Source organism: Budorcas taxicolor, chromosome 3 (assembly GCF_023091745.1).
Source record: "Budorcas taxicolor isolate Tak-1 chromosome 3, Takin1.1, whole genome shotgun sequence".
NCBI classification, from domain to species: Eukaryota; Metazoa; Chordata; class Mammalia; order Artiodactyla; family Bovidae; genus Budorcas; species Budorcas taxicolor.
In genome coordinates this window covers 67101732-67115428 of record NC_068912.1, presented here as the reverse complement: position 1 = coordinate 67115428, position 13697 = coordinate 67101732, and the positions used below count along the sequence as shown (strand labels likewise).

Sequence of the window (13697 nt, the reverse complement as noted above, 5' to 3'; positions counted from 1 at the left end):
GTGATCTTCTCTCTTGTGAGGCATTGTTTTTTGTTTTTCATATTTTTCTTGTTGGTTTCTCAATGTGATCTGAACTGTAGGGTCTCTAGGTCTTCTCACAGGTCTTCATAAACAATAGAGCATTTCTGTAAAGTAATTATCCTTCAATAAAAAAATAAAGCAGGCAAAAGCACTGACAGTTCAGAACAAGGCTTACTAAAGTAAGCTCATTTTGCAATCTGACACAGTGAATAATACATCTTTGCTGATCAAAGGTGGCTATAGGTTCTTTTTAACAGAGTAATTATTCAGATAAAGAACTTTGAGATAATGAATAGAGGAAGACTGACTTGTCGACATAATGAAAAAGACAAAGAGCAACGATTGATTTAGTTAATCCAATGGAAGGAATAGTATCAACAATTGGAAGTTTTCTTCCATGTAGATAAAAGCAATATCTTGGTCTTTGTTCTCATTTATTCACTCATTTATTCAATTAGTGAATACTTTTTGAGAACATGTGCTAGGAAAAGGTATGGTTATGCTTCTCAACATTTCATGAGTGAATTTCATGAAAACTTTCTAGGGCCTTCAACTCTTCTAGAAAAGAATAATGTCTGCTTCTGTTTTACATTTGGGGAAAAAAAGTAAAATACTAAATTTTACTTTTAAAATGGGCACCACTGAAGAAGGAGGGCCCTAATGAGTGGACATATGTAAGAGTGATGAAGAATCAGGTGAGCATGCTTGTGGCTGAGGGCAGTGTTGAGTAGTCAGCTGGTTATCCCAGCTTCCTTGGTGGTCTTGCGTGTTCCATGTTTTCAGTTTTGTGTCACTAGTTATATGTTGTTGTTTCATACTAAGGAAAGACAGCAAGTTAATCACAGTTATAAAATTAAACAACTTTGAAGATTCATTTCAAGTTTATCTATATCAGATTTGAAGTTGCATTCATTGATCAAAAATCTTAGATATAAAAAATATCAAATTCACAGGAATAATTTTTTAAATGGGCAAGATCATTATATAGAAAGCTACAAAGCTCTACATTAAAAAGTACTGGGAGAAATTAAAGAAACTACATGAAGGTATTCTACTCATTTTCTGTAAACTTATGGCTATTTTTTAAAGTCTATTAATGTAAGTAAAGAGTCTGCCTGCAATGCAGGAGACCTGGGTTCTATTTCTGGGTTGGAAAGATTCCCTGGAGAAGGAAATGGCAACCCACTCCAGTATTCTTGCCTGGAAAATCCCATGGATGGAGGAACCTGGCGGGCTACAGTCCATGGGGTTGCAAAACGTCGGACACGACTAAGCGACTGACACTCCACTCCAATATAAATAAATAAAATACAGTTTTACTAAACTGTAAAAAAGTCTTTATAAATTTCAAAAGCCAATACTAAAAGACAAAATATAGTGATGATTACATATTTAAGTCTCTCCATAACCTCATTATGATCTGAGCAAACTCCTGGAGATAGTGAAGGACATGGAAGCCTGGCCATGAGGTCTCAGAGAGTCAGACAAGGCTTAACGAGTGAACAGCAGTAACAGCAATAACCTCTTTGTATTATGTAGGGAAAAGCACATACTTTTCAGTCTGAAACAAAACATAAAAGATATTAAAATAAAGCATTTAATTTGTTATGAAAGAAGTATTATCTGCATTCAACACTGAGCTAGTAGTTGAAGCTTATTCCATATTTTAATATATACAATACCAAATCAAGAACAATATAATATCATTTTAAGTTATTTGTCAAAAATTATCTTCTCTCTTATGTAAATTATTCAAAGTAAATTTAAAGGATATCATATGATGTGTTGGGCAAGACTGAATGTTACCAAAGATTTTATTAAATTTGTATTTTACAATTTAATATTTGATAAGATAAGTTTTAATTTAATATAATCTCTTTACCACATACCATACAAAAATTACAAAGTGATTTCTAGATTGTTAACACTTCTCAAAAGCTACTTAAATGTGTTTTTGAAAACAAAATTCTGTAAAGCAATTATCCTTCAATAAAATATAAATTAATTTTTTTTTAAATGGGACATACTAAACTACCGAGATAAGATAGATTTCCCCTTTATTTACAGTTGAGAAAACTGAAGTTTAGAGACATTGAACCATTTGTCCAAGGACAAACAACTAATAGCAGATTCTTATGAAAACTACCACACAATTGCACTCATCTCACACCCTAGCAAAGTAATGCTCAAAATTCTCCAAGCCAAGCTTCAACAGTACGTGAAACGTGAGCTTCCAGATGTTCAAGCTGGATTTAGAAAAGGCAGAGGAACCAGAGATCAAATTGCCAACATTCGTTGGATCATCAAAAAAACAAGAGAGTTCCAGAAAAACATCTACTTCTGCTTTATTGACTACAGCAAAGCTTTTGACTGTGTGGATCACCACAAACTCTGGAAAATTCTTAAAGAGATGGGAATACCAGACCACCTGACCTGCCTCCTGAGAAATCTGTATGCAGGTCAAGAAGCAACAGTTAGAACTGGACGTGGAACAACAGACTGGTTCCAAATAGGAAAAGGAGTACGTCAAGGTTGTATATTGCTTATTTAACTTATATGCAGAGTACATCAGAGAAGGCAATAGCACCCTACTCCAGTACTCTTGCCTGGAAAATCCCATGGATGGAGGAGCCTAGTGGGCTACAGTCCATGGGGTCGCTAAGAGTCGGACACGACTAAGCGACTTCACTTTGACTTTTCACTTTCATGCATTGGAGAAGGAAATGGCAACCCACTCCAGTGTTCTTGCCTGGAGAACCCCAGGGATGGAGGAGCCTGGTGGGCTGCCATCTATGGGGTCGCACAGAGTCAGACACGACTGAAGCAACTTAGCAGCAGCAGCAGCAGAGTACATCATATGAAATGCTGGGCTGGATGAAGCACAAGCTCATCAAGACTGCTGAGAGAAATACCAATAATGTCAGATACACAGATAACACCACCTTTATGGCAGAAAACGGACTAAAGAGCCTCTTGATGAAAGTGAAAGAGGAGAGTGAAAAAGTTGGCTTAAAACTCAACTAAGATCATGGCATCTGGTCCCATCACTTAATGGCAAATAGATGGAGAAACAATGGAAACAGTGAGAGACTTTATTTTGGGGGGGCTCCAAAATCACTGCAGATAGTGACTGAAGCCATGAAATTAAAAGACACTTGCTCCTTGGAAGAGAAGCTATGACCAATCTAGATAGAATATTAAAAATTAGAGATATTACTTTGCCAACAAAGGTCCATCTAGTCAAAGCTATGGTTTTTCCAGTAGTCATGTATGGATGTGAGAGCTGGACTATAAAGAAAACTGAGCGCTGAAGATTTGATTCTTTTAAACTTTGATGTTGGAGGAGACTCTTGAGAGACCCTTGGACTGCAAGAAAATCAATCCAGTCCTTCCTAAAGGAAATCAGTCCTGAATATTCACTGGAAGGACTAATGCTGAAGCTGAAACTCCAATACTTTGGCCACTTGATGCAAAGAACCAACTCATTGGGAAAGACTCCGATGCTGGGAAAGATTAAAGGCAGAAGTAGAAGGGGACAATAGAGAATGAAATGGTTGGATGCCATCACCAACTCAATGGACATGAGTTTGAGTAAGCTTCGGGAGTTGGTGACGGACAGGGAAGCCTGGCATGCTGCAGTCCATGGGGTCGCAAAGAGTCAGACACGACTGAGTGACTGAACTGAACTGAACTGATGAAATCAGGACAATCTGATTCTAAAATTCATTCTCATAATCACTTACGCCAGTGTGTGCCTGTGCTTACACAGTGGCAGTGGGAATTGGCATGTGTCAAGACAAAAATCCACCATCCGTGGTGAGGGCTTCCTGAGACTGAAGTTTTGATAAGGGTTAGAAATTATATTAAGATTTCTAGCTGAGGATTCAAAAAGATATAGGCTCCCCAGTGTTCATAGCAGCATTATTTACAATTATCAAGGTATGGGAGTAACCTAAGTGTCCATCAACAGGTAAATGGATGAAGAAGATGTGAAGATGTGGGGGGGGGGGGGGGGTGTGTGTGTGTGTATGTGTGTGTGCTGGGGCGGGGGGTGTATACATTTCATTGTATATACACATACACAATAGAATGCTGCTCAGCCATGAAAAAGAATGAAATTTTGTCACTTGTAGCAACATGGATGGATTTGGAGCACATTGTGTTAAATAAAATAAGTCAGAGAAAGCCAACTACTGTATGATATCACTTTTAGGTGGAATCTAAAAAGTAGAACAAACTAGGGCATAAAACAAAAAAGAAGCAGACTCACAGATATAGAGAACAAACTAGTGGTTACTAGTGGGTGGGGCAATATAAGAGAAGTTATTTTTAAAAGGAGCTATTATGGAATTATATGAAATCATGTTTGTGAAATTTTGAAAACTGTATAGCACTATAGAATTTAAAGAATCTTTCATTCAAATTCTAAAAATTTAAAAGACAAGACTTCTAATTGAAAGATTCAGGCAAGTAGTGTTACTATCATAAAAATAAAAGAATAAACAAATACATATATAAGCAAGAAGGGAATTTCATTTAGGTAAAAAGTTGCCAGAACTGATTTGGCCTTGCTGAGTAACATTAAAACTTTCAGGTAGAGCTATCATATAAGCATTTGATAATATAAGACATAAGTGCTGTTGAAAGCCGGTGCTGAAAATGTAGATTTGGAATCCATCAACAAAGGATAAGTGGTTGAAACGAGAACAGCAGAAAGGAGCTGAGAGAATGAAAACTTGGAGAGGGAAAGCAAAACAAAACATAATCTAAGCCTCAGAAACATCATTATTTGTGAGCATTGTATTTTTAAGGGAAACAATTTGAGCAAGGGGGAAAAAACAACAAAGTAAAAAGTTAAAGGAGAACCAGAACATAGAATCCTAAAAACCAAGAGATAGTAAATATGGCTAAAATCTGCTGTACACCTACCATGGATCAAGTTTGTGCTGTTTTTTTCACACAATATCTTATTTAATCTTTATAAGAACTCAGGGAGGAAGTTCATTTATCTCTTTTGACAGATGAAGACACAGAGGCTTAGCTAAGATAAGCCATATGCCCAGAGCTCAGCTGGTAAATCCTAGGGCAAAAACTCTAATTCAGGTTTCCTGGATTCTAGCATTCATTATGTAACCAGTGGTCTCCAGAGTACATAGGCAAACCAGTGTAATGTGGGAAGAAAATGCTAATATTACCATTATCATATCTTATCCTTTAAAAAATACATTTTTGTGTGTATTTTACAGCATACATACTATATTAGGGCAGCATGAGGCTTCCCTGGTGGCTCAGCAGTAAAGAATCTGCCCTCAGTACAAGAGATGCAGATGTGGGTTCGATCCCTGGGTCAGGAAGATCCCCTAGAGGAGGAAATGGCAACCCACTCCAGTACTCTTGCTGAGAAAATTCCATAGACAGAGCAGCCTGGCAGGCTAAAGTCTGTCAGGTCACCAAGAATCAGACACCACTGAATGCCTGACGCAAGCTCATGAGCACATGTGTATCATACACTCATGCATAATTAATAAATTAATAAGTATATATTTATTGGGATACATGATCAAATAATTTATTAGCATGAAGATACAGAAAAAAAAAATTGGAGATCATTTCTTTAAAGCACTATGCAAAACTGCCTCTGCCCACACTCACACCGGTTGGTATGTTGAATGCCTATCTGCTTGTTTGACCCTCTCCATAGATCTGTACTCCTGACTTGGTGGTCTTCCTGGCTTGCACCAATCAGAGACTCAAAGAAAGATTACTGAAGCGTGCAGAGCAACAAGGGCGACCTGATGACAATCTGAAAGCTACCCAAAGGAGACTAATGAACTTCAAGCAGAACGCTGCTCCATTGGTTAAATACTTCCAGGAAAAGGGGCTCATCATGACAGTAAGTTAAATATACTTTACTTGTCCATTTCAAGAACAGTCTTTCAGATTTCTAATTATCCTATGTCCTCATTTAGAAATCCTTTATCTTAAAAAAAATGCTCTTCTTAGGTGGAGATTCAATGGAAAAAAAATTGGCAATCTTGACCTGATTTGCCTTTATTAAGGCATAACAATAAAAATGCTTTCACTTTAATTGATCATTACCAAAAAAAAAAAAAGATCAATTTCAATCTTGGCTAGAATTCTATGGCCCCCAAATTTTAAAGTATTTTAAAATAATTTTTTTATCATTTTAAGCAATGTTTGCCCAGTTTCTCAACTCTTCAATCTTTGAAAACCTAATAAAACTGATCAACTTAAAAATAGAACTTATATGTTAAACTTAAATTGTAAGTTAAACTTTATCAAAGTGTGCCACATAAAGAAATAAGATTCTGATGGCCCCCTAAAAAAGCATTTGACTTGTCATAAAGTGATATTGTCTCAAAACGGAAGGCATTGATCTTTCTGCTCCATTGATACAATGCAAATATTAATTTTTTCATAGTTTGCTTTGCGATTAATGATAAAGAATGTGCCAAAAAAGGATGAAGCTGAACCACTAGTTTGTACAGTTATTAGAATACAGGGAAGTGGAGGTGAAAGCTCAGCTAAATGTATGATCCCCGCAACATCAGAGATTCAAGTACAGAATAGAGGAGACAGAGGAGCATTGGCCAGCTGAGGCGTTTTGCAAAAGACACTCAAACCAGTGCAGCTCCAGGGTTCTCCACGGAGGAAGCAGACCTCGGTAGCACCCTCTCCTCAGCCCTTAGTTCTTTCCCATGGGACCAAAGATTTTTGACTGCTGGAGCTACAAGCCCCTGTGAAGAATCTGATGAAAGGTATACACTCTCAATACAATAAAATGCACATAAGGTGTTTTTCATAAATTTTAGGTAAATCTACTGACGCTCATCCACAGAGCTCCTATGACCTAACAATTACTGTGCAAAATAAATTTCTTCATTAGCCTAAAATGCCCCCAGATTGAAAGAGACAGTCATGACATTTAATAATAATCCCTTTGCAGTCTTTTTAGCACTATAAGAAATATTTTTTAGAATTTGCCCTTTGAGTCAAAGTTGTCATGTCAGAGAATTGTAAATCTGATCTGAAAATTGTTCACAATGCCAGAGTTCATTTTATGGTTTAAGAGAGACTTTGAGTGATATGAAAGAATCAACAAAATCAGAGTGGCTGTTTCTCTGGCTCTTTTGTAGTGAGGTTGTTGCTTGCTTCTCCTGCAAATTACCAATGCCGACTTCTGCGCTGTGTCATAAAAATAGAAATTTACCCTGTAGACCAAACCCCAACAACAAGCTGCAGAGCCAGAGTTTTAATTGATATTTGCAAGGCTTAAAGGTATTACCGGAATGTCTCTGATTACTCCCTGCTTGTCACGTTCGTCATCACAATCAGAGGAGATTTCCCAAATGAATGCAGAGTGGGGATTGTTAATTTACTAATATTTTGCATGGAGGTGAAATGCCATTGCCTCTAATTGAGGGAGTCAATAACAATGCGGATGACAGCCTGTAACCTCCCTGCTAAACCCAGATAAGCTTTAAGATAAACGCCTCTAATTACTGGGAGAAGACTTGCATTGGAAAGTCACCTTTTGAAAATCGGTGAACACAAACACAGGCTAAGCTCTGGGAAACACAACAGAAAATTTTACTTTGGCAGAGGAGCGAGTGCTACATCCTGATGCCTGTGTCCCCCTTCAGAACCCGGACACAGTTCACTTTTGGAATTAAAATGTACATTTCTGCTTTTAAAGATAAGTTAGATAATGTAAATGGTCATCCTGATTAATCAAATGCATATTAAGATTTTAATAAAAATCTGGGAGGTAATAGATAAAATCCAAATATTTCCTTTTTTCTATAGTTTTTCTTTCCTTTACTTCTATGTACCCCTCCTAATTGATTCATTTATTTATTCAGTAAATATTTATTGAGAATCAGTAGGTGCCAGACTCTCTGTTAGGTGCAAGTGGTGCAAAGCTAAATAGGCAAAAGTTAAGGAACTTTATTTTATTTTCTGACATATTTCAAACTCCTAGTACTATGCCTCTCTGGTACATAGTATGTTGTCAGCAGATGAACAGAGCTTGCAAGTCTATGGGGAATCAGATATTAAACAATGAGGTTTTAAAATTATTTATCTATGTATTAATTATTATTTATTTTTGGCTGCCCTGGGTCTTCATTTCTGAGCAGGCTTTTCTCTGGTTGTGGCGAGCAGGGGTTACTCTCTAGTAGTGGTGCACGCGTTTCTCATTGCGATGGCTTCTTTTGTTGTAGAGCACGGGTCCAGGTGTGAGGTCTCTATAGATGTGGCTTAGTTGTTCTGAGTCATGTGGGATCTTCCCAGACCAGGGATTGAACCTATGTTCAATCTCTGATTTTAACCACTGGACCACCAGGGAAGTCCCGCAGTGGTTTATTAAGTGTGATGACTGTTGCATGGGAGAATGTACAGAATGCCCTCACGTATGTCATGGACTACAGAAATTCCCTGTAGTGAGTAGAACAAACTCTCTCCATCCGCGAGTAGGATTCATCAATGATCTTGTGTGAGCTTTGTAAAGACCACAGAGGCCACGTACCTCTCAGTACAGGTGAGAAACTTTATCTTGGTGCCTCTGTTCCTTAGGGTTTTAGAGTCTGAAACCCTTCACTTGAAATCTCAGCTCCACTGCCATATAATAAATTCATGGTGCTTCAGGACTCGGTCTCTGTGTCTAACTTAGAGATGCTGTTGTCTGACACATAATGCTGTAGGGGTGAAATGAGAGAATGCATGTAGTAGTGGTCCCGATGTACCCGGTCCAGACTCCTGCTGTGTCACCTGCCACCTGTGCGACCTCATGAACGTTATTTATCTTCCCTGTGACTCAGTTGCCTGATGCATGCAGTGGTTATAATCGTCATTATACCCACCTCTGTAATTGTGAGGGGTAAATGGGTATCAAGTACTTAGAACAGTACCAGAAATGTCGCAAGTGAAATAGAAGTGATTGAAATTACTTTGTAATTTTCACATTTCCTCTTTTTTCTTCCTTTCACCTCTAATGCCCATTTTTCAAAACTTCAGTTACTTACTACTAACAAATTCGTGTTCTTAGAGGGTACTCTGTTGCCTATTCTCCCATAGATAGATTACTGAATAGTGAAAGTGAATGTCGCTCAGTCGTGTCCGACTCTTTTTGACCCCATGGACGATACAGTCCATGGAATTCTCCAGGAATACTGGAGTGGGTAGCCTTTCCCTTCTCCAGAGATCTTCCCAACCCAGGGATCAAATCCAGGTCTCCTGCATTGCAGGCAGATTCTTTACCAGCTGAGCCACAAGGGAAGCGCAGATAGATTACTGAAAAAATCCAAAGTGAAAAATTTAGATTTAAAACTTTTCACCAAATTCTTTTTTCTTTAAAACTGTCTGTTGCGTGCATGCTAAGTTACTTCAGTCATATCCAACTCTTTGCGACCCTATGGATTGTAGCCCACCGGGTTCCTTTGTCCATGGGATTTTCCAGGCAAGAATACTGGAGTGGGTTGCCATGCCTTCCTCCAGGGGAGCTTCCTGACTCAAGAATCAAGCCCATGTCTCCATAGTTCCTGCACTGCAGGCAGATTCTTTACTGCTGAGCCACCAGGGAAGCCCAAAACTGTCTGTTAACCAGTTACAAAATTGTCCTAGTGTTTTCTTTGACTTCTTTATCATCTGTGTAATCAAGCTGTATGATGGCTGTGTATGAATATGGTAGTTAAATTATAACAGATGTCAACCCATTCTTTTTCCTTTTTCACTACAACATTAACTGTGTTGGTTGGCAGATTTGACTAAAGAACAAATCCAGCCTGACTGAGGAGAAAACCTAATCGAAATAGCCAGGAAAACAAGCTATTGCCTGAATAATGTATCTTGCTGACAGTTCCCATCACATGGACTGCTTCATTTTTATCCTTTTATAATACTTGTCTTATACAGTTATCTGTGCAAGTATGAATCCAGTTCAGTTCAGCCGCTTAGTCATGTCCGACTCTTTGCGACCCTATGAATCGCAGCACGCCAGGCCTCCCTGTCCATCACCATCTCCTGGAGCTCACTCAAACTCATGTCCATCGAGTCGGTGATGCCATCCAGCCATCTCATCCTCTGTCGTGCCCTTTTCTTCCTGCCCCCAATCCCTCCCAGCATCAGAGTCTTTTCCAATGAGTCAACTCTTCACATGAGGTGGCCAAAGTACTGGAGTTTCAGCTTTAGCATCATTCCTTCCAAAGAACACCCAGGGCTGATCTCCTTTAGGATGGACTGGTTGGCTCTCCTTGCAGTCCAAGTAACCCTCAAGAGTCTTCTCCAACACCACAGTTCAAAAGCATCAATTCTTCGGCACTCAGCTTTCCTCACAGTCCAACTCTCACATCCATACATGACCACTGGAAAAACCATAGCCTTGACTAGACGGACCTTTGTTGGCAAAGTAATGTCTCTGCTTTTTAATATGCTATCTAGGCTGGTCATAAATTTCCTTCCAAGGAGTAAGCATCTTTTAATTTCATGGCTGCAGTCACCATCTGCAGTGACTGTAGAGCCCAAAAAAGTAAAGTCTGACACTGTTTCCACTGTTTCCCCATCTATTTGCCATGAAGTGATGGGACCAGATGCCATGATCTTAGTTTTCTGAATGTTGAGCTTTAAGCCAACTTTTTCACTCTCCTCTTTCACTTTCATCAAGAGGCTTTTTAATTAAATGATAGCAAATCACAGGGCTAATATGTTAGGGACTTCATAGCACCTTTTCAGACAAGCATGTGTTATTTTTTAACTTACAATAGGCTGTATGTAATAGCTCATCATGTCTTTTACAGGTTTTTTCTCCTAATTAAAGATTAGGATGCTGCAAGATCCCAAAGTTTGTCAGAAGTTCTTCTTCAAAGCTGTCTTATGACATTTTGGAGCATTTAGATTGTGGCCCACCAGGTTCCTCTGTTTATGGGATTTTCTGGGCAAGAATACTGGAGCAGGTTGCCATTCCCTACTCCAGTGTGGATTCCCAACTCAGGAATCAAATCCGTGTCTTTTCTGTCTTCTGCATTGGCAGGCGGGTTCTTTACTACTATGACACCTAGGAAGCCCTAATTCAGCTGTATGAAAGCTTCAGTAATATGTCTGTTTAGTGATAATTTTTTATCTTAGTTTTATTTAAAAAGCTTAAAAAAACTAGCCCTTGTTTTAGTCATCTTCATAAGTTAGAACCCATTTGAAAGAAATAATTTTAGTTTAAAAAGGTCAACTCTTTGGAAGCTTAATGAACTCTAAATACCTGAGTTGTTGTGTTTTTTTTTTTTTTCTTTAGAAAAGGGTCTTTTAAAATGCTTGAAAGTTAATAGGGTTAGATGTAATGCTTATGTTATTTGTTTCCAAAATGCATGTATCACTGGATATTCCACTCAGCTGGAACATCGTTCAACTTGTCAGGGAAATGGTTGCACACTCATGTGCATTGACACTTGTGTGCACTGAACAAATGCTACCTAATATGGGTGACCATGAGTGAAAGTCCGAATTTAGTTTTAGTCTGTTAAGTAAGCTGATGGCCATTTCTCTTCTGGACTTTTTTATAGTAGGAAGCAAGAGAAACATAACTTAAAAATGAGAAGTAAGCTATAGTCATAGGACGTATGAAAAGGCCTACTAACTAACACTCTGATTAACTGACTGGATCTCTTCAGGCAGGAAAGGCATAGCACAAAAGATGTTAGAATAGGTTTATTTTTTGTTCACCAACATCAATTTTCCTAGGGAAGCAGACAAGGGACTAATTATAAACTATCTTAGGATATAACAAGGTCACATAGGCCAATGATTCCATAATTTTAGTACTTAATAGATCAGAAAAAAAAATTAATGGACTAAGATAAAGTTGTTTTTTTTTAAGACTTTATTATTTTAGGACACTTTTAGTGTTAGTCCCTCAGTCATGACCCCATGGACTGTAGCCAGCCAGGCTCTTCTGTCCATGGAATTCTCTAGGCAAGAGTATTGGAATGGGTTGCCATTTCCTTCTTTGAGGGTTCTTCTTAACCCAGGAATTGAACCTGTATTTCTCACACTGCAGATTCTTTACCGTCTGAACCACCCAGGAAGCACAAGAACCCTTTTTGGTCAACAGCAAAATTGAGAGGAGGTTACGGGGACTTCCTGTATACTCCTTAAGCCAACACTTGCACAGTCTCCCCAGTTATTAATATCCCTCACTAGAGTGTTGCATTTGTTATAATTAAGGAACCTACATTGATGCATCCTAATCACTCAAAGCTCATATTTTACCTTAAAGTTCGCACTTGGTGTTATACATTCTATAGTATTGGACAAATGTATAGTGCCACCTGGACTTCCGTGGTAGCTCAGTTGGTAAAGAATCTGCCTGCAATGTAGGAGACCCCAGTTTGATTCCTGGGTCAGGAAGATCCGCTGGAGAAGAGATAAGCTACCCTCTCCAGTATTCTTGGGCTTCCCTAGTGGCTCAGCCGGTAAAGAATGCACCTGCAATGCAGGAGACCTGGATTCCATCCCTGGGTTGAGAAGATCCCCTGGAGAAGGGAAGTATTACCCACTCCAGTATTCTGGCCTGGAGAATTTCATGGACTGTGTATATAGTCCATGGGGTCGCAAAGAGTAGGACACGACTGAGTGACTTTCATTTTCATAGTGCCATGTATCCATCATTACAATATCTTACGGAGGATTTTCACTGCCCTTAACTATCTCTGTGCTCTATTTATTCAACCCTCACCCATCTCCATCCTCCTAACCTAGCTCCTGGCAACTACTGATCTTTTTACTATTTCTAAAGTTTTACCTTTTCCAGAAGGTCATGAAGTTGAATGTCATGTAGTATGTAGCCTTTTCAGATTGGTTTCTTTCACTTAATATGCATTTTAGTTTCCTCCATGTCGTGTCCAGGCTTGATAGCTCATTTCTTTTGAGCATATCTATTGTCTGACTATACCACAGTTTATCTGTTCATTCATCTGCACTTGGTTACTTCCAAATTTCAGCATTTATTTTTTTTTTTTTTAAAAGCTGCTATACGTATCCATGTACCAGTATTTGTGTGGACATAAGTTTTCAGTTCATTTTGATAGCTATCAGGGAGTATGACTGCTGGTAAGAGTATGTGTAGTTTTGTAAGAAACCACCAAAGTGTCTCCCAAACTGGCTGCACCATTTTGCATTCTCACCTGAGAACTCTCTCTGAGACGAGAGTTTTTATTGCTCCACATCCTCACCAGCATTTCAGTGTTGTCAGTGTTCCAGGTTTTGGCCATTTTACTAGGTCTGTAGTAGTATCTTGTTGTTTCAATTTGTATTTCCCAAATTTACTTTTTAAAAAATTTTTCTAAGTGAGGGCATTAGAAAAGGGGAAAAAAATCTATTACTATCATTGTTTGAAAGGGATATTTTTTAGCACAAAAAAATTTAGTAATGACAAAACTTATAAAGTCACTAAAATGGATCTGTTTGGCTATAAGAAAAATTCCCAACATTTGTCTTATTTTTCTCATTTTGTTGTAGATTAGGGAACACTTCATCATAAACTGGCATCAGTGCTGGGGAACCCCTGGTTTAGAGAGCACATCCTTGTCAACATCACACTATTAGTGATTCACCAGACATTGTCCCTAAACCCCCAGAGAACCCCTTTGGCACTACATTTGCTTAATTTA

At 38.5% G+C, this 13697-nt stretch overlaps 1 protein-coding gene across 1 annotated transcript in view; it reads left to right on the top strand.

Annotated features, from left to right (window-relative positions):
* The window catches only part of AK5 (adenylate kinase 5), a 270567-nt gene that overhangs the window by 50059 nt on the left and 206811 nt on the right, over positions 1–13697 (top strand). Inside the window, exon 6 of the mRNA XM_052637682.1 lies at positions 5723–5914. Within this exon, the coding sequence (XP_052493642.1) occupies positions 5723–5914 (192 nt within the window). The remainder of the gene's footprint in view (positions 1–5722; positions 5915–13697) is intronic.